Source organism: Carassius carassius, chromosome 16 (assembly GCF_963082965.1).
Source record: "Carassius carassius chromosome 16, fCarCar2.1, whole genome shotgun sequence".
Taxonomy (NCBI): Eukaryota; Metazoa; Chordata; class Actinopteri; order Cypriniformes; family Cyprinidae; genus Carassius; species Carassius carassius.
The window spans coordinates 21,876,075-21,897,520 of NC_081770.1; the positions used below are offsets into that span (position 1 = coordinate 21,876,075).

At 37.0% G+C, this 21,446-nt stretch overlaps 1 protein-coding gene across 4 annotated transcripts in view; it reads left to right on the forward strand.

Annotated features, from left to right (window-relative positions):
• The first annotated feature begins 1,731 nt into the window (after window positions 1-1,731).
• Window positions 1,732-21,446, forward strand: part of shdb (Src homology 2 domain containing transforming protein D, b) — a 38,064-nt gene continuing 18,349 nt past the window's right edge. The window contains exons 1-5 of one of the 4 annotated variants that reach the window (XM_059569572.1): window positions 1,732-1,903; window positions 2,494-2,631; window positions 2,754-3,098; window positions 12,402-12,552; window positions 20,337-20,549. In XM_059569572.1, the coding sequence (XP_059425555.1) occupies window positions 2,760-3,098; window positions 12,402-12,552; window positions 20,337-20,549 (703 nt within the window). In that variant the 5' untranslated portion in view covers window positions 1,732-1,903; window positions 2,494-2,631; window positions 2,754-2,759. Of the gene's footprint in view, window positions 1,904-2,100; window positions 2,180-2,493; window positions 3,099-12,401; window positions 12,553-20,336; window positions 20,550-21,446 lie in introns of those variants that run through there. The other 3 variants (XM_059569571.1, XM_059569573.1, XM_059569574.1) reach the window with 3 other exon arrangements.

The window sequence follows — 21,446 nt, forward strand, 5'->3', positions numbered from 1 at the left end:
AAAAAAAAAAAAAGTCTAAATCTATAGATGAATGTATAGAAATGGTTTGAGAGCGTTTACTGGTACAAAAATGCACATTTAAACCTAAAATGTTTAAATCATATATTAACATTTTTCCTATTCCCTCTTCAGAGAAGAGCAATTTCCCTCTCTGTACTGGGGTTTTCTTTGTCCCAGGAGGCCCTTCCTCTCTCTAACATGTCCCTGTTTGAAAGGGGCAATTTAGAAAAGTGAGGGGAAGATGTGTGTCAACGCTGGCTGGCGATGGAGGGGCTATGACCTCATCCTTCCCTCCATGTGGGAGAAAGAGAGAGTGAGATCATGGCTGTCGTAAAAACAGCTTCTTTATACAGTGAGGTTTTAACGGCATGAGAAATATATATATATATATATATATATATATATATATATATATATATATATATATCATCTGCTTCTTCTTTGTTTGAATTCAATTAGCATCTGAAGCTCATTAAGACATCTGTATGAGAGGATGGCAGCCGCAAGCTAGCGGCGCAGATGTGCGCTTGTTATTTGTTGTGTGTTATAAACGATTAGCCCTGGGCCTCAGTTTTATGACTTTCTACCTCCGTGTTCAGGCTCCACAGATGTGTAGCTGAGGAGGATTCTGGTGTGCAGAACATTCACACACCTTCACATTCACATCATTAACACAGTGTGAGACTGTTAAAGCAGATCAACGACACACGGGTGAAAACTGGTGGTGGAGCAGTTTTTCATTTATTAATCAGAATCTCTATCTATCTATCTATCTATCTATCTATCTATCTATCTATCTATCTATCTATCTATCTATCTATCTATCTATCTGTCTGTCTGTCTGTCTGTCTGTCTGTCTGTCTGTCTGTCTCTATCTATCTATCTATCTATCTATCTATCTATCTATCTATCTATCTATCTATCTATCTATCTATCTGTCTATCTATCTATCTATCTGTCTGTCTGTCTGTCTGTCTGTCTGTCTGTCTGTCTGTCTGTCCGTCCGTCCGTCCGTCCGTCCGTCCATCCATCCATCCATCTATCTATTGTTCCATCCATCCATCCATCCATCCATCCATCCATCCATCCATCCATCCATCTATTCATCTTGTTTGAAGAGGAAAATGTGGATTAAAAGCACTCTTAAAGTTCAGTTTATTTAAAGTTAGCCTTTTAGCAATTAATTAATCAAACAAATAGATTAATAGATGAGCATTATAGCAGGTCGGGGCTAGTTGTCACAATGGGAGTTTCTATAAAGACTAGGCTATTTCAGTGAAAGGGGGTTTAAGTACGAAGTCCAGTTCAATTATGCTATAATCCCATAAGAGTCTGTTTAATGGCTGTACTTTCACAACTTACCCCATTAGAGTTTAAAAAATAAACCAACTAAAGCCTATTCACTGGAGTGTTTTTTTAATTTGTTTATTTAATGCAGTTAACAGTAATGAATCTTAAACTGTGCCAACATAATACACCTACAGTAAGCATGTTTTCAGATCTGTGCCTTGCAGCTTCTAAAAATGTTCGGCTAAAGGGAAAATACAGCACCGCTGGATGTGAACACCTCCCCTTTAAACTCTCTCTCTCTCTCTCTCTCTCTCTCTCTCTCTCTCTCTCTCTCTCTCTCTCTCTCTCTCTCTCTCTCTCTCTCTCTCTCTCTCTCTCTCTCTCTCTCTCTCTCTCTCTCTCTCTCACACACACACACACACACACACACACACACACACACACACAGCCGGACGCGTTCATAAGAGCTCTGTTCTTCTTGTATTATTTTCCAGCAGCGAGCGCGTTCTTCATCGCGTTCCTGGCGCCTGCGTCGTTGTCCTCGTGCAACATTCTAACATTCGCGAGAACCGCGTCAGGAGTTCCACGAGAATATAACGTTGAAATCCAAAGTGTGAGTATCCCAACTTTAGTCTCATCAACAGCTTTTAATCTGATCTCAAATCATCAGCCGTGATATTTAGACGAAGTATTCGTCATGTCAGCTAGGAAATGTTTAACGTTGACTGAAAGTGCGAGTCTCCATCATTTAGTTTACGAGATAAATTCCAAGCTGTTGTGCGTTTTCATTTGTTCTTAATCGAAATTTAATGTTGATGTTAAGGTTTTTCGTGAAATAATGTGTTTTTATGGCGGAATTGAAACGGTTTATTGTGGGTATCAGAAGCACGTGCGAATCTCTAGTTTGTTTGCTTTCGTTCTTAAACAGCTTGTTGCAGCTGCTCCTCTTTGAAGCAGTTTTACTATCTACCAAAGTTAAAAGCTCATCTATCTATAATAATTATCTATATAATTATCTATCTATCTATATCTAATTTAGCAGTTGAGCATTAATCATTTTCTGTCAAGTCTGTGGTAGGACATCATATTGATTAGAAGACTGTTACATACACACGTTTATATTGAAAAAGTGCTTCTCAGATTTAATAATGTGGATATTATTAGCTGAATATGTTATTACATTTTTTATTTCTGCTGTTGCAGGGATGTTGAGAACCTCAAGGTCTTTGCTGTCCATGGACCACCTGTAAATCCAGGTCGGTATGTCCAGGGATCGACTGTGTTTGAGGACCACAGCTGTGCCTTTGAACTGAAACATGAATTCAGTGCATTATTCCCAAGGTATTCTGCTTAGTTTGTGGATAAACATATTCTAAATCCCTGAGTTCATTATAGGTCACCATTGGACTCTTTAAGGACCTTTGCAGTCTTTGTGTCCTTCCCTGTTGGACATTCACCAACAGCATAGAATGGCAAAGTGGTTCAAGGACTATTTAAGTTTCGGGAGCAAACGTGTTCCCCCGCAGCCGCCAAAACCAGACTACAGCGAGAGTGAGATATTGAAGGCGTATCGTGCACAGAAGAATCTTGACTTCGAAGACCCTTATGAAGACTTCGAGAACAGAGCTAGAAATGACAACGGGTCGAATGAAACGTCCCACATGGGCTTCGGCTCTCCTCTGAAATCCTCGAGTCTGGATATCAAGGTTGTGTCGCCAAAACATCGCCTCATAAAGGTGGACTCGCAAGACCTGGGACGGAGCAAGATTCTCCTAAGCTCTGTGTCTTTAGAGGAACCTACAGATCCGGTGAGTTATTTAAAACAGTGGTTCTCAAACCTGTCATGGAGGACCCCTAGCTCTGCACATTTTGTATGTCTCCCTTATCTAACACACCTGAATCAGCTCATTAGTAGTTACATGATTTGGTGTCTGATAAGGGAGATATACAAATTAGGGCTGCACGATGTGTCGTTTAAGCATCGAAATCGCGATGTACGAATCCACGATAGTCACATCGCAGGATGTGCGATGTAGGCTGTCGTAGTTGATCTGTTATTCATTAACTGTACGGGCCAGCTGCTCCCCGGCCCTTGACGAATGTGATTCGCGGATTAATTGCACAGCTTAACCATCATAGAGTGAAAGTTTAGTGTTTTTAAGTCCTGTCAGTTTAACAGGGCAGAGAGAAAGAGAGAGAGAGAGAGCGCGAGAGAGAGAGAGACAGCGCGCAGGAGACTTTGACTTTTAACATCTCTTTAATTACAATCTATACCAGAAATGTATACACCTTCAACACCTTAATACATAAATAGCAAAACCTTTAAAAAAAAAATAATAATAAAAAAGCATATTTTACAGCAATACATCACATCCTCCCTCTTCATTGGGTTTACATAGAACATTTTCAACACCCCGTAAATACAAAAAAGAATCAGTATCATTCACCAGTTCATAATACTTGTACTCCATAACCAGCCTACTCTTTACCAGAGCTTTGAACATGTCCAAAGGATCATTTTCACTATTGAACTGCATTTTCCTCTTTCTTGTCAGCCACATTGCCATTTTTGCCTTACCAAATAAAACATTTATCAGGACAATTTTACTTTTATTTGAGGTGCTATTTTTTGGACCAAAAATAAAAAAACTATTTGTAAAAATAAAACCAAAATCATGACTCAGGTTATTTAACACACCCATAATTCCTGTTAGCCTGGGACATCCAATAAATATGAAACACTGTTTCTGGTAGCCCACAAAACAAACACTCCTCTCCTTGCAAAGGATTGAGATGAACTTTATAACGGTTTGTTGCTAAAATCCCATGATTTTCCATTACAAATCTCCACTTCTTTTCTCAATTGGTTTCTTATACAACGTCCTCCAACATCCTTTTGGAGAGGACTCTGATTCAAGTAAATTAGTCCATTTGGTCTCTGGAATATCTTGCAATGCTCTTAAATTTAAGTATTTCACGCATACCAAATAAAAAGCCTTCTTTGATATTGTGTCAAAATGACCAATTTCAGGTATTTTAAAAGACCGTAATCTTCCATCACCGTCCTGCCAATCTCCTACATTTACACCCACCCTGATGCTGGGGAAAACAGTTTCAACCATTTCTGCTTGCACAGGTACAGTAAAACACTCCTGCAATTCAGTTAATAATTTTTCAACAATCCTAACAAAATGAACACCAATCCTCGAGGCCAGTTTTTCCGCAGCAATCCATTTGCCCCCCGACTGAAGCTGACCGATTTTACATATTCCTGCTTTAACTAAGCTTGCACATACACCTTTAGATTTTAACATCACGCTAGATAAAAGAGGATTAAAAATCAAAGGTTCTTCCAGCACCCACTTATGGGTTACTTCGGACAGCTCTCTTTTAACAATAAATATTTGCCACACATTTAAGACTGATTCATAAAAAGGAGTCCATTAAAATCTACTTCCTTCAAATTCATTAAGAATAGGTGTCTATCCAGGTTCATCCGCCCAACTCTTCTTAATAAAGCACAAGCTATTTCAGTCCAGTTCTGTGGCTGATTATATAGGAGTCTTTTCACAATCTGCAGTCTGAACGCAGCGACCTTGGACTTAATGTCCATGAGGCCTTGACCTCCTTCACTTAACTGCAGGTACAGTACTGATTCTCTTAGCCAGTGTTGTCCATTCCCAAAAAAATTTACCAACACTCAATGAATTTCTTTAATAAAACCATCTGGTGGATTTAAAACAATTAATTTATGCCATAAAATAGAGGCCGCAAGATTATTAATGACCAGTACTCTCCCTCTATATGATAATTGAGGTACAATCCAATTCCATTTTGATAACCTCTTACAAATTTTATCATTAACGCCTTCCCAATTTTTCCTTTGGTATTCTTCTGAACCCAAAAAGATGCCTAAAAACTTAAATCCATCTTTTTCCCACCTTACATTTCCAGGGATAACAGGTTTTACATTGATATGACCACATTCCTTTTTTTCCGTGCACCAAAAAGCTTCGGTTTTGCTCCAGTTCAGTTTAGCAGAAGACGCTCTCTCATATAAAGAGATACTGTAAGTAACAACATCAATATCTCTTTGATCTTTCACGATCACAGTTATGTCGTCTGCATATGCTGTTAACTTAAACGCATTGCAGCTACCATCTACTTTTAGACCAGACATTTCCTATCTCAACATGCATAGGAGTGGTTCCACTGCTAATGCGTATAACTGACCGGATAGTGGGCATCCTTGTCTTATGCCTTTAAGCAAACTTATTGGTTTACTTAACCCACCACCTATTTTTAGAATACAAGAGGCATTCATATATAAGAGTTTGATCCACGACATAAAACCTTCTCCAAACCCAAAAGCAGTCATTGTATCATACAGAAAACCATGATCCACTCGATCGAATGCTTTTTCCTGGTCTAGGAACAGTAAACCAACATTCACTTCCTGTAGTTTAGTGTAATCTAAAATGTCCCTTATCATAAAAATGTTATCATATATGGATCTTTCTGGTATGCAGTAGGATTGATCTTGATGTATTACGTCTCCTAATACAGTTTTCAGCCTATTTGCCAACACTTTAGCTATTAGCTTATAGTCCGTTGTAAGAATTGACACAGGCCTCCAGTTTTTAAGATCACTCAAGTCCCCCTTTTGGTCTTCCCCGTTGGCAACTTGTGGGAAGGCGTTTTTCTTTAAAACACTCTTGGATCACCTCATACAAATCTCTTCCGATGTAGTTCCACATAGCTTTAAAAAAGTCCACTGATAGTCCATCGATTCCAGGGGCTCTTCCCGCCTTCATCTGTTTAACGGCATCAGTCAACTCCTCAAATAATAGAGAACTGTCCAAACTCTCCCTCTGTGTTTTAGTCAGAGAAGGCAACTGCTGCAGAATCTGTGAAACACATCCAGGATCCGTTTCTTCCTTTCTATACAAGTTTGAGTAAAAGTCCACCGCAATCTTTCTCATTTCTCTTGCCTCAAAAGTCTTTTGTCCATCGGGTTTTGTCAGACAATACATTTCATTTTGTTGTTTTGATACCTTTTCTAAATTAAAAAAAATATGCAGTGGGAGCATCGATCTCATGAACAGATATAAATCGTGATCTTATCAGGGCACCTTTTGCCCGCACTTGCAACAAATCTTCTAGATCTCGTTTCTTTTCACCCAAGATGCCAGCTGAACATGCATTAGATTCCTGAATCATTCCAGATGTAATGTATAAAATCTCTTGTTCTATTTCAGAAATTTTCTGTTTTATTTTTCTTGTTGAAAAACATAAATACTGCTGACAAAATATTTTTATGTGTGTCTTTCCTATTTCCCACCATTGTTTCAAATTATCAAAATCATTTTTCCTAGAAACCCATTCCTTCCAAAACATTTCAAATTTCTCAATGAACTCTTTTTCTTTCAACAATGCAGTATTAAATTTCCAATATGGACTTTTACCTTTTGCTTGATTCAAAACAATATTCACTGTGATAAAATTGTGATCTGATAGACAACATGGAAAAATATCACACCCCATTATTCTATTATTTTCAGCACACTTGACATAAAACCTGTCCAGTCTGGCTACACTTATCCTTCCCTGCGAAACTTTGGTCCATGTAAAGTGCTTCACCTCTTTATTCCTGTCTCTCCATACATCTACCAAATCATTCTGAACTATAAAACTTTTTAAAACAGCAGCTGATACAGGATGTGGTTCTTCATTATTCCTATCTACCAGAAAGTTAAGAGAACAATTCCAATCCCCACAAATGATTAACATACCATCTAAAGTGTAGCTTTTTAAAAACTCTCCTAGTTTTCTAAACATGATTATTTTATCTGCCCCTTTATTTGGCGCATAAATATTTATAAAAACGAATATCTGATTTTCAACCTTTGCTTTCACCATCAAAATACGTCCTCTCTCTATTTCTGTTTCTGATAAAATGTTAACATTAAGATGAGTTGCAAATAAAATAGCTACACCTGCACTAACATTTGTGCCATGGCTTGAACAGAACTTTCCTTCCCACCACAAATTTAACTCCGATTCATTTTTTATATCACTGTGGGTTTCTTGTAAAAATATAACTTCTGAGTCTTTAAGTCTAAGAAACTCCGAGAGTAAAACTATTTTTCCTCCATCCCTTAACCCATTAACGTTCAGTGATCCTAATCTAAGAATCTGCATGGCAGGGAAGATGGAAAAAATCAAATGACAGAAAAGAAAAACAACAATTAGGATATATCCCACACCCATGTGCTTTATTTTTTCCATTTTGACAATTTTACGTTTTCTTTCTGAGTTTTACGTACGTTTGTTAGAAACTTTTTTTAGCCGAAATCGTTTCTGTTTTGAAATGACCTCGTAGCCCGTCGACTTCTGTGCTTTCACCACGGATTTTATAAACTTATTAACATCTGGGAAATATTTTACAACATCAACTTTTTTCCCTTTAGTTAAATCCAGAAAAGCATTTAATTATTCGACAGAGTACACCTCCTCCACCGCCTGACTACAATCAATCTCCGAGAAAACCGAACAATTGTCACTATCCCCCAAGTCTTCATCACTGTTTTCACTCTCCATAACCACATTATTCTGTAGCATGCTAACACTCGCAACCTCTTCAACATACACACCTTCCTTCTCCACAACATTCACTACATCCCCCAAAACAATCGCGCCTACAGCCTTATCACCAGCTGGCATAGATGAAATAAACTCACTCACCTCCGACTTTGAGCTTGGATCTAAAGCACTCTTCTCGGGTGGAGAACCAGTCTGAGGGATAACGCTGGGTTTCTCTGCTGAAACCGTAGCCTCCGAATCGTTCTCGTTAACCGCGTTTGTCTTTTGTTTTTTCCCTGGAATCATTCCATCCTTTTGCGACAATGGGCCTTTTTTTTTTATCTTGACTTTCGCTTTTTTCGCTTTGCACTGTTTGCTTATCCATTTCGTTCTTTTCATTTTCTGATTGTATCTTATGCGGGCACATGAACTTTTTATGTCCTAAATCCCCGCATTCGTAACACCTCAAGCTATCAGTTGTTGCAAAAATCATATAGGAACTGTCCCCGTGTTGAATACGAAACGAGATGTCCAATTCCTTAGATTGCGCGTTTAACAACATGAAAACTTGTCTTCGAAAAGACAGCACATGTTTTAAAGCTGCGTTCTTACACCCGAGCGGCAACATTTTAATGGATCCAGCAAACTTTCCAAAACGACTAAGTTCTTTTAGAATTTGCTCGTTGGAAATGAATGGCGGAGCATTTGAAATAGTAACCCTGGTAGCGGGTGCGCGCAAAGGGGTTACTTGCACCAGGGAATCGGCAACAACAATTCCCTTTTCAACAAGGCTGTTTACAAATTTTTCCTATTTTAAAAACACCACTACCGCCTTGTTCATTCTGGATGCCGATGCTATATTTTCGTGCCCCACAATCTCGCCCATTGCTAACAGTACATCTTCTACGGTACAACCTTGCTCCGAGAACACTTTACACCCATTTTTTATTGATAACCCCGGCGTTCTCTCGCCTGGGAGAGACGCCATGGCCTTAAATAAATCAATAAATTACCCCCGTTTTTTTGTATTTTTCCCCCTTTTTCAAAACCATAAAATAAAAAATTGATACAACAAAAACAACAAAAAAAGTACCCAAACCACAGAAAAAGAAGTTTAAACTTGAAAACAACTTCAAACCGTGCCGCTCTCACCCCCCACACCACACTTCCGCTCCCAGAGAGACAGAGAGAGAGAGAGCGAGAGCGCGCACGAGAGAGAGCGCGAGCGAATTAGCCCCGGCCGCACGCTCACTGTCTTCAAAAAACACGTGCGCTGTCTTGCTCTCTCTCCCTCGCGCATATTAATCAATTGACACAATGGTGTCGATGTTTAAATCATTTAAAATGAGAATGAAAGTGTGCTCACCCCATTTTTGTTTGTCAGAAAAAATTAGATTAGATTTCGTATTGCAATATATCGCAGAAAAATAAAATATTGCAATGTTATTTTTTCCCAATATCGTGCAGCCCTAATACAAATCGTGCAAGGCTAGGGGTCCTCCAGGACAGGTCTGAGAAACCCTGATTTACAATACTTTAGTAAAAAAGCCAATATTTGTCTATTTTGATATTACCTGCATTGGACGGGTAATGCAAGTCTATGAGTAACAAATAAGATAAAAATTTATTTCTACATTTTCATGTTTTTAATCATTTTGAGTGAATTTTGCATAAATATTGTGTGAAATGTTCATTTAAAGTTGACATTATTTGACCAAACAATGGTAAATGGGGAGTGTTTATGCAAGTTTTTTGAGAACATTTTATATTAAATATATATATTAGGTATGGGCGATTATATCTCATGCGATTGCGTGCATTTCGTCAGTAAAGCCAGTTCCCTGATTACCGCTAAATCGCCATCACCTGCTTCCAAATGGAGCGGCATTTAATAGACAGAACCGTAGATCACTGACAAGCTACGCAATATTGCGTTCATTATCGAACGCAATTCATCTGCGATAATAAACACGATATTGCGTCGCTTGTTTGAAGTGGATCAAAAAGTTGATTAAGCTAATTAAGTTCATTATAGTGGATCAAAGTTCATTTAAGTTGTCCTAAGATGAATGTATTTTGTTTTTGGGTTTTAGTACAACTTTGATGAAAGGTTTTTATCCGCTTCAAATGTTGACTAGTATATATGTAAAACAATTGTTTTGTTTCTTTTCTAGAAACTATACTATTTTTGAAATGTATAAAATTTATTTTGAAATTACTATATATATGTATGTGTGTGTGTTATAATATATTTGATAGTGTTTTCTTGCAAAATAATCTTTGTTATAGTTACAACTTTGAATGTATATACACATACACCAAACGCTAAGAAGTTGTAGATCTGAGGATCAGGTGATGAAATACATAAAACAAACTGTCAAACAAGTGATTTGCGATGTGAAACAATCTTTCATGTAAACCCTCTGTTAACCCTGCATTAGATTTCGTGTCTCGGAGCACCGTAGGTGTCAAAACCCCTTGATCCGCCACAGCTGAAGCTCCTGAATAATACATGGAGTTTAGTTAGACTGGTGTGGTTGGGGCGGTCCCATAGAGGAGACTCACAAGAGCCAGGAAGGTTCTTTCCTGTGATCAGACATTAAGTAGAGACTCAATACTGGCAGACAGTGGAGGAATCTGCACACACACATGGCCACAGACAGATAGCAGCCTTCACTGGAGTCGTATTGATTGTAATCAGTACCAGTGATGAGCGAGCTGATTGGTTGAGCTTGAAGAACTGCTATGCCAATGCCACGCCATCGATTTAAATCCCAATTTAATGGCGACCCTCTAAGTGCATTGTCTTGAGAGCACCGTTACGCATCATTCCCTGTTAACCTTCATTAATTTCCAACGTAATCCTAATTAAGTTTTTATTGCGTTCCTAATGAACATTTCAGATTTATTGTCCTCGTATTCTTGTTAAAGATCAGCCAGACAATTGGGCGATTTGCCTGGTGGGAGATTGTTGCTAGCTGTGGTTTGCAGGCTAAATGGTGCCACATGGAGCCGTTGGCTAAAGCCCTTGTTTGAGAGACCATATGGCCGTCTTTGTAATTGTCCCAGTGCCAAGTGATTGAGGGCTTCCTCCTGGGCCTGGTATGGGAGACAAACGCACCTCCTAACACACACATCAACACTTCCCCACTGCCTCCTTCTGCTTCACGGAAAAAGGTAGCACATCTTTGCAAGTGTGCTGGTTTTCAATGTCTTGTGCTGTATGAGGTGGTGTTTCTGATTCTACATGATGGAAAGTCTGTGAAGACACAAGGGCTGCTATTTTATTTTTATTTTTATTTTTTGAAGGACCAGGTGTGCTGTGCTTGTTTGTAAGGCTGCACAATATGGTCAGAAATTTTGTAATTACATATCAATGACAATTTAATAATACTTATATTTATATAAAACAATAATAGTAGTAGTAGTAGTAGTATAAAAATAATAATAATAATAATAATTATATATATATATATATATATATATATATATATATATATATATATATATATATATTACATATTTATGTAAAATGTACAATATATAATATATGAATATTTATGTATATATAGAGTACTATATAAATTACTAGTAATTTGCACAAATTACTAAAAACGACAAGTAACGTAGAAAGACTGAAACAGTATTTTCTTGTAAATCTTGTAATCCTTTGTTTTATTTACAACTTAAAAAAGTGAAATGACAAAAATTATATAAAATAATCATAATAATGAGTAGTAGAAGTATTATACACAAATACAATTAAATTATTTTTTTTAATCTATATATTAGGGCTGTCAAATGATTAATTGCATCCAAAATAAAAGTTTTCATTTACATGGTTTCTATCAACATGGTCTCTACTCGGAAGATGCCTGTTGTAATGTAATGATCGAGACTCTGGACTCTGAGCATAACATGTTTTTCTGTAACAAACTATAAAATATTTTCTAGAAATATGTTAATGCCCTGGCAGTGGCAAATAGCTTTGGTTTTGTATTTAATTTAATTTGATTACATTAATGGTATAAGTTGAGATTTAAAATAAATATTTGAACTGCTACTATGTAAAAAGATTCTAATCCAAAGAGATGTTCTTCATCAAAGTTAAGTTAATCATTTTATTTTACAGTACAACTGAAAAGTCAAAAACTTTCTTTTTTAAATAAGCTCTTAATGCTTCTCTTTCCTCTCTTTTGAGAACAGGTGGTTTATTAGCATTTCTCGTTACAAGTTAAAGATGGTTGTGTGTTTTGTTACCAAATTAATGTTATAAGTGATGCAAACTCATAGAGATGGAGTTTGTTTAAACTGCGCTGCTCTGAGACACTCAAAGCATTGGATCATGAGCTGCTCGCGTGTAAATTAACACGTTGCTGTGCCTTACTGTGAAACACACAGTACAAGTGTTTTTTTTTTGCCTTATGTGAAATTATTTCCCTTCCTTCATCCCTCAGCAGACTGAAATAATCTTCAATTTATCCCCTCTTCTGGTTGAAGATCGTCACATGATTTTGTTCTTGTTTCAGGTGGTTCCTTCAGCTCCAGTCATGGGAGATACCGATTACTCTGACCCCTTCGATGCTCGTTTGGACCCGCATCCCGAAACCACTCAAGGCCCAATCCCTCCTGAGAACAACGGCTACATGGAGCCCTACGAGGCCCAGAAAGTGATAACCGGTCAGTCAGACTTTGTCCTGTTTCTTTTGGTGCGTGTTCCCGTAGCCCAGGGGAGTCTGGTTTGCCCTTTGAGTCGTATGGAGAGAATGAAGTATGAGTGTGTCTTTCTCAGTGACTCCCCAGAGAGGGACTCACTGCTGAGTCGCACAGATTAGTTTTATATTCATGTAATCTGTTCCATTGTTTTATTCAATACAAATGGTTGAACTTTGCCCTTCTCACTTGCTGATTTGAGAGATTTAATCATTAAAACCTAGACATTTTAAGAAATAATCAGGGAAGACCGTTCCAAAAGGTAGCCACAAATATTTTACTGTTTTCTAAGACATCTGGCTAAGTCTTAAGGCAGCACTGCATGTATCATTTGCAGTTGAAGTGTGCCCACAATGCATTGGTGGTACCAGCAGAGTCCAGAGAAATGACGATTATAACTCGTGTAGAGTTGTTTAGTCATGACATCAGGTTGCTGGCCAGGAAGGCTTATTTGCTATGGGTTCCCTCAGGAATTTCCTATGGGTTTTAGAATAGTGCTTTTTGATTTATGAGAAAATAGGGTCTGTAGTTAGCTTTAGCTCAAGAGGCTTTCATATTTGGTTTGGTACCACGATGTGAATGACACAGTCATGCCTCAATTTACTTAATTTACCCTATTTTTACATTCAGATTACCTCACTTAAAATTAAACTTTTAAAACACTAATAATTTAATAGCAGTGTTAACTGAAAAAGAATATTCATTTTTCATACTGTAAATTTATAATGTTGTGATAACTTGCATTTTTAAGTAAATGTGTTCTAAATTGACATGCTTGAAATTGCAATGCCCAAGAATTGCAATGTAATTGTAAAAGCCCATTTTAAATAAACCATAACTACTTATTCCTACGCCAACATATTCCTCTAAATAAATAAATAAACTAACTGTAAAATTCAGCTTCTATTTTAGCTAACAAAATGTGCATGCAAAACTGTGGTCTTGAATCAGCAGATAAGGTGAAATAGGAAAGCATTGGTATTAAAATTCTGGCTGATAAATATAAACCGATACTTATTTAACTGATAACTTACAGAATTTAAATTTATATTCCACTTGAATAGAATAAATTTAATTGTCTGAACACATTAAAATACTCCTAATATAGATTTTTGAAAATCACTTTCATGCAGTGTGTAACACAGCTCTAAGTGATTGAAAACATCCTGCACAGGTTAAATCTGAAAGTTCACCATGTATAAAGTTATTGTCTCTCAAAAGAAAGAGTTGACTCTGAATCATTGATATGAGTCATTTTTAAAACGAATCCCAAGCCATTTCGGGTTGACGTCAACATGAAATTTTAGCATATTGCCTGCCCACTTGTTTGTCTTTTCAAGTTGGTCTGAAAGTCATGGGGAAATTGGGGAAGTCGTGGCCTAGTGGTTAGAGAGTTTGACTCCTAACCCTAGGGTTGTGGGTTCGAGTCTCGGGCTGGCAATACCATGACTTAGGTGCTCTTGAGCAAGGCATCGAACCCCCAACTGCTCCCCGGGCGCCGCAGCATAAATGGCTGCCCACTGCTCCATGTGTGTGTTCACTGCTCTGTGTGTGTGCACTTTGGATGGGTTAAATGCAGAGCACCAATTCTGAGTATGGGTCACCATACTTGGCTGTATGTCACGTCACTTTCACTGAATGAAAATGCTAATTTATTCTTAGCCACTAGTTTTTTTTTTAGTGGTAAAAATAGCGGTATCCCCGGTAAAGCTGTACACACAGCAGCACTGCGCTCACAAACACTGCTTTATCAGGCGTTACAGGACTGAGGAAATTAAAATGAGATCAATCGACCAATCACCACAGATTAGCATCACACAAAAGAGGGGTTTGGAAAAATGTATCGTTGAGCAAATCGTTTGGTAGTCATTTTAGTCATTGCAGTCAAATGTATATTATAAGCTACAATGAGAGTGTTTTTTGCCCTTGCATGCATGTCAACCTGTTGTTGGAGACTCCCAAAATCGAAATATGAACCTTGCATTACCCATAATAGGGGCACTTTAAAAGTTTACCCTTTTTTTTAAGCTGCAAAAGTTGTGAGCTCTGTAGTATACATAGTTACATAGAAAACAATGAGAAGGCATCGCAGTGAAATATGAATATGAGCTCTGTGTGAACAACCACTTAGAAGGTAGCTGTCTATATAGACAAACCTTGCTAGGTTTTGGAACACAGCTGAAATGCGTTGCGTTCCTTAGATATTTTCAGGGAATTGTGTTCGATTTTCTCACCGTGGGACGCCAGCATCCACCTTAATTTCTCATCAGTTCTGTCTTGCCTTCAAGGCAGCCTCATTTAATTTTCAATCCATCTCTACAGGTTAATCTCTTCTCTCATTCTCCATTAATTCTCAGGTACGGGGGAATCTAGCAGCCCCTCTCTTGCACGTCACAAATGCTTAACATCAACACACACTCCCATAGCTCTCCCTCTCCCTCCACTTCAGGGTCTGTCCCTCAGGGCCTCTTCTTTGTCACTATGGATACAGCTAAGAAGCCCATTAGAAGCAGGATGTGTGAAGGTTAAAGTTTGTCTTTCTCTTGTTACTGTACGCCTGCCTGATTTATTCATTGAAGCACACGTCCATGCCAGTATTCCTTTCCAGGCAGTCCGTCCCATTTCTGGTCTGTTTGGTTTCACGCTTCGTGTAATTTTTTATGTCTGGGCTGTTCTTCGAATGAAACTCAAGTGACTAATTAATGGATGTCTTTGTAAATTAGCATTTAGGGTTGAAAAGATTAAGAGAATGTTCAGATTTCTATATGGCTTTATTTTATGTATATAATGTCTATTAAATACTGTTTGCGCACAATATATCAGTTCCATATAGGTTTTTTAACCGATATTACAATTATTTTAATTTATTGTATTGATTAAATGATTGGATATTTAATTTTGCATGCCAGTGTTTTTGTAGTTTACTAAAGCTTTTTTTTTTTCTAAAATAATTATTTAATTAAAAACTTAAAACTTAAATGAACATTAGAAATGTTCCCCTAACTGAAATGGTTAAATTACTTCAATTACTAAAACTGCAACTAAAATTAAAATAAAACAGAAAACATAAAAACAAAAGCTAATTCAAAATGGTAATGGATACTAAAATACTACATAAATAATACTAAAATTACTTGTTTAGATTTCCTTTGCCATTATCTAAAACTTAAAGGGTTGGTTCACCCAAAAATCTAAATTATGTCATTAATAACTCACCCTCAAGTTGTTTCAAACCCGTAAGACCTCCGTTTATCTTAAGAACGGTTTAAGATATTTTAGATTTAGTCCGAGAGCTCTCAGTCCCTCCATTGAAGCTGTGTGTACAGTAGACTGTCCATGTCCAGAAAGGTAAGAAAAACATCATCAAAGTAGTTCATGTGACATCAGAGGGTCAGTTATAATATTTTGAAGCATCGAAAATACATTTTGGTCCAAAAATAGCAATATGGACTTTTATAACTTTTTTTAATGTGGCTGACACTCCCTCTGAGTTAAAACAAACCAATATCCCGGAGTAATTCATTTACTCAAACAGTACACTGACTGAACTGCTGTGAAGAGAGAACTGAAGATGAACACCGAGCCGAGCCAGATAATGAACGAAAGATTGACTCGTTCACGAGTCAAGAACCGGTTGCATCGGTTTTCACCAGTTTTCACCAGTAGTTCTTCTGGACAGTTTGATTCAATAAACCGGTTGAAGAAAACTGTTCACCGGTTCTTTTGTGCTCGACGTAATGACATAATTTGCGATGATTGCCCTTGATTCAAGCCTTCTGTTTACCCGCACTCATAACACTAGCACAGAATCAGTTCAGAATCAATCACCAAAATAATCAGTTCGGTTCAGGCGCTCTGTGTGTCGGTCTGCTTCACGCTGAATCACACAACACATCACACATATCCTCAGTTCCTCGGTTCTCGAATCGTCTGACAGAACCAGTTCTTGACTTGAGAACGAGTCAGTCTTTCATTCGTTATCTGGCTCGGCTCGGTGTTCATCTTCAGTTCTCTCTTCACAGCAGTTCAGTCAGTATACTGTTTGAGTACATGAATTACTCCGGGATATTGGTTTGTTTGAACTCAGAGGAAGTGTCAGCCACATTAAAAAAGTTAACAGCTTAAGTCATTTGTGGATTAATGCGCATTGGAGACGCGAACCGTTTCAAACGATTCAATTCGATTTGGTGAACTGGTTCAAAAAGATCCGGTTACATCGAATGATTCATTCACGAACCGGATATCACAAACTGCTTTGTTTTGAACTCTCTCTCACAACAGACACGGAAAAGAAGACAATGCTGAATAAAGTCGTAGTTTTTGTTATTTTTGGACCAAAATGTATTTTCGATGCTTCAATAAATTCTAACCTACCCTCTGATGTCACATGGACTACTTTGATGATGTTTTTCTTACCTTTCTGGACATGGACAGTATACCGTACACACAGCTTCAATGGAGGGACTGAGAGCTCTCGGACTAAATCTAAAATATCTTAAACTGTGTTCTTAAGATAAACGGAGGTCTTACGGGTTTGGAACGACACGAGGGTGAGTTATTAATGACATAATTTAGATTTTTGGGTGAACTAACCCTTTAATATACATACAGTTAATATCTTTAAAGAAAATAATAAATTAATAACACAAGCTAAATAACAATTTAAATTTAATCTTTAGCAAATCTCAAAATGTATATATTTTTCACGCTGTACATAATCATTGATAAACCTTTAAAAAAAATAATTTTAATGTAAAGGTAAAGTTTTAGTAGTTTTGTTGTGTGTTTTTATTGTTTTAGTTATTTTAGTACTTGTTTTATTTCAGGCAAAATTTCTTTTTTTATTATATAAAATATTTTTAAATTTTTTTTGTTTTAGCTAACAATAGTAGGGCTGCAACTAACGATTATTTTGATAATCGATTAATCTGTCGATTATTTTTACGATTAATCGATTAACCGGTTTATGTAATTATTATTATTATTATTATTTTTTTTTTTTTTCCCCCAAGTAAATTATCTTTCTTGTCTTTATCTTTCTTTTTTGTCTGGTCTTTATCCTTCAGCATAGATTTTTAAGAGATTTTAACCATTTTGCACTGTCATATCCTAATCAAAAATATACCTGGAGTTGTTTTATTGTGTTAGTAATCCTTTGTCGAACTCTTCTGCAATCAGAACACTGACCCATACTCTAGCAAATTTCACAAGGAGATTTCAAATAATGTTTTCACCATGGCAGTCCTTAGAGCTCCTAAAGTAGTTTAACATCCCGAACGAAGCTTATTAAGGAATCTTTCAGAAAATATTTTCACGAAGAATAAGAATAAAACAGAATAAAATTGCAGTGCATTGTATTTTATTATTTACTGGGAAACAGCTTTATAGCTTATGCTGTGAAATTGTAAACAATCCTTCGAAAAAAGTGCCAATGGCATGAAACCTGAATGGAACTCACAATTTAAAGTAAAATCCATCAGAAGGTTGTCCAGAAAAAAAATTGGACACACAAAAAACCTGCTGTGTGAAAAAGAGCAATGAATACTTAGAAAAAAAGTGCATTTCAAATATCTTTAAACATTTACCTCTCTCATTCAGTCATAATTAGGCTGCAAGACTGAATTTTGAACAGGTAAACAACAAACTGATCACAGAACATGTTTGTAAAGCTTTAAATGTTAACTGTTAAAAAGCAATGTTATCAGCTTTTACGACTAAACATTTGCAAACAACATTGTACTGGAGAATCTGCACAAATGAAAGTCTTAGGGGCCGTTCACAAATCGCGCCTAAAAACGTGTGGAAAACGCTAGGCGCACCGCTTTCTCCTTCTTTCCAAAGCGCTCGCGCAGAAGCGCCCCTGAGGCGTCTGCCTTTGCTAAGCAACCATGACGTGCTCTCTCCTTGAAGACGCGGAAATTTCAGCAAAGGATAAATGGATTTGCAGCTCAAAAAATCGCTTGCAGAAGCTCTGCTACTAAATTTATTTCAAAATGGAAATCCATATAAAACTATGATCAGCTGTTCCTTTAATCTTGACTGAGCTTTTAACGTTGTTACGGGAAAGGATGAAGCTGATTGGTTAGTTCTTGTCACATGACCCGCGGTGCGCTTGCCGCATTCTGAAAAGTTGAAATGTTTTTAACTCGACGCGGTGCGGTGTTGGAAATAACGAACTTGAGCGCGCAAAAGACGCGATATGTGAACGTCCCCTTAAACAGTTCAGTAGTGCAGAGTTTAGAGGTTACTCTTCTTTTTTGAAGGCTCAAAGTAAAGTACTCCCACATCCTGCTGAATGCTGCAGAGACGCTGTTCGGGAAGCACGTGACATAAAACGAGGCCAGCTATTGGCTATTCGCACTTCTCCTGCTGTACTGGCTGAGTAAAACCTCCGGTGGCTCATTACTGCCACACTTTGGTCACCGCAGATTTGAAATATGCACGAAATGAGCCGCTTACGGCAAATAAAAGTTATTTAGCAACGAATCGATGACTAAATTAGTTGACAACTATTTTAATAATCGATTTTAATCGATTCGTTGTTTCAGCTCTAAACAATAGTAACACTGGTTCTGCAATTCATTAGCATTTACAACGATATAAATTTGTTATTAGTGTTTAATGTTATTTATTTAAACAAAATATTTTATAATTTAAATTTTAATATGCTATCGGATAAATAATTATCGGTTTATCGGTATTGGCCAGAATTTTATTGGGATCAGCCCGAATTTTAATACTGACATCTCACTAGTTCACTCTGATTCAAGTCAAAAGTTAAGCAAGCAAGCTTAGGCTAAAATGAAAGCATGATGTTTTTCAAAACATTTTGTATTTGCAGTTCTTTTCATATAAGCTTTTAACCGGCTGTTATTTTTGCTGAAAAGCACTTGAAGGTCATTCAGACAGTCATCCTGTTGTTTGGTGCTTGTCATTCGAGAGGTATGATAATGGAAATGAAAATGCCCATCAGGAGAGATGAGATTTCCCAGTCCTTGAGATTGGACTGGGTCTGCACACACACGCACACACACTCACATTTCTTTCTCTCTTTGTTAAGCCCTCCCGTAAGCTGTGCAAACACAATTTGTCATACACCGCCACTCTTCACCAGACATTTTCATAATTAATGTGGCCCAGGCGAGGGAGCCCAGCTGTGGAGCCCAGGGAATATATCGATTTATTGTGTCTTGATTTAACAGTGCAGCCTGTCTCACACCGTTTTAATGAACACATGCCACAATGAAACTTCTAGAAGATGCCTGAATCACCTTTCTAACCCAACTGTTATGACAATAATCTTACAGCCAGATGTTGGACTATCAGCACAAAGTCTGGTTCACTTTGCAACTTATTCTGACCACAAACTGCACTTGGATATGCCATGTGACTAACATACAATGTGATTGACCGCAGTTTGAAATACAGTAAAAGTTGTCTTATCTAAACAAGGAGAGAAAAATGCATAGCATGTTGACTGAGTTGTTAGTTAAAAACCTCCATCTTTTTGCCTCACTAGATGTTAATTAATGAACTGGAGTGGTGTTGATTACTTGTGGATTATTGTGATGTGTTTATCAGCTGTTTACACTCATTTAATTTCTGACGGCATCCATCCACTGCAGAGGATTCATTGATGAGCAAGTGATGTAATGCTAAACTTCTCCAAATCTGTTCTGATGAAAAACCTTCCCATGTTTTTCTAACATTTCATTTGGGAAAGTTTATAACCAGTTTGTTTGGTGTTTCAGAGCTGCAGAGGAGAGCTGGTGGTGGAGCAGGAGGATGGGGGCGAGGGGAGGTCCAGCTCTATGACACCCCATATGAGGAGCGCGTCCCAGGGCAGCCGGATCTGCCTGAGGAAGGGAGGGAGAGCAGGCTGCCACAGGACGACGACAGGCCCGCTGACGAATACGACCAACCGTGGGAGTGGAAGAAGGAACACATCTCCAAGGCTTTTGCTGGTAAAACGACTAGCCGCTTTAACTTGCTTGGTTTTATGCATCGTTTGAGTTTGAGGGGGAGAAATTTAAAGTTGTCCATTCAGACAACTAAGTTTTTTATTTAAATTTATTGTTAAATTTCTTATTCAATCGTTCATTACAGATTGTGAATTAAATTTTTTTAAATTTTAATTTACCTTACTAATGTTCCTTTAAATTAAAATTGTAAATAAAATATGCATAGTTGTATATTAATTTAAAAATGTAAAGGAGAAAAAGGAATTTAAAAATAAAGAGTAAAAGTTTAACAAAGTAAATGAAAAAAAATATATATATATTTCTCCACAGTGACATCCAAAAGATTTGTTTGCAACAATAGATTTAGGTGAACGATTATTTAACATTTTTAAATAAAATCAAGTAATAAATAAAATATTAAATTAAATGTTTAAAAGTAATTTATTAATAAAAAAATTATTATATATCATTTATGTGAAAATTAAATGAGCAGCATGTCCTAATAAAAAAATAAAATTAATTAATATAAAATAATTACATAATGTAAAATAAAGTAATAAGAACTGTTTAAAAGTACATTAATAATGAATGCATATTCATTCATTCATTTTTTGTAACAGGTAAGATTACGGTAAGTGTTTTTAAATTACATTTCTTAATAAAAATTTAATAAAATATGTATTTTAAAAAAGCTTAAGTTGCATCAAAGTAAATTTTATGTAGTACTGTAGTAGAAATTCCTGGAAATTACTAAGTATATGGTTGGCACGTCTCCACAGCACCATCCAATGGATTCATCCAATGTACAGTAACTGCAAAATTTGAGGTGAAGGATTCAGTGGGAAAATTTTTTTCATTGTTGCCTGCAGCAGAAAAAGGCGCAAAGGAAAATCAATCGGA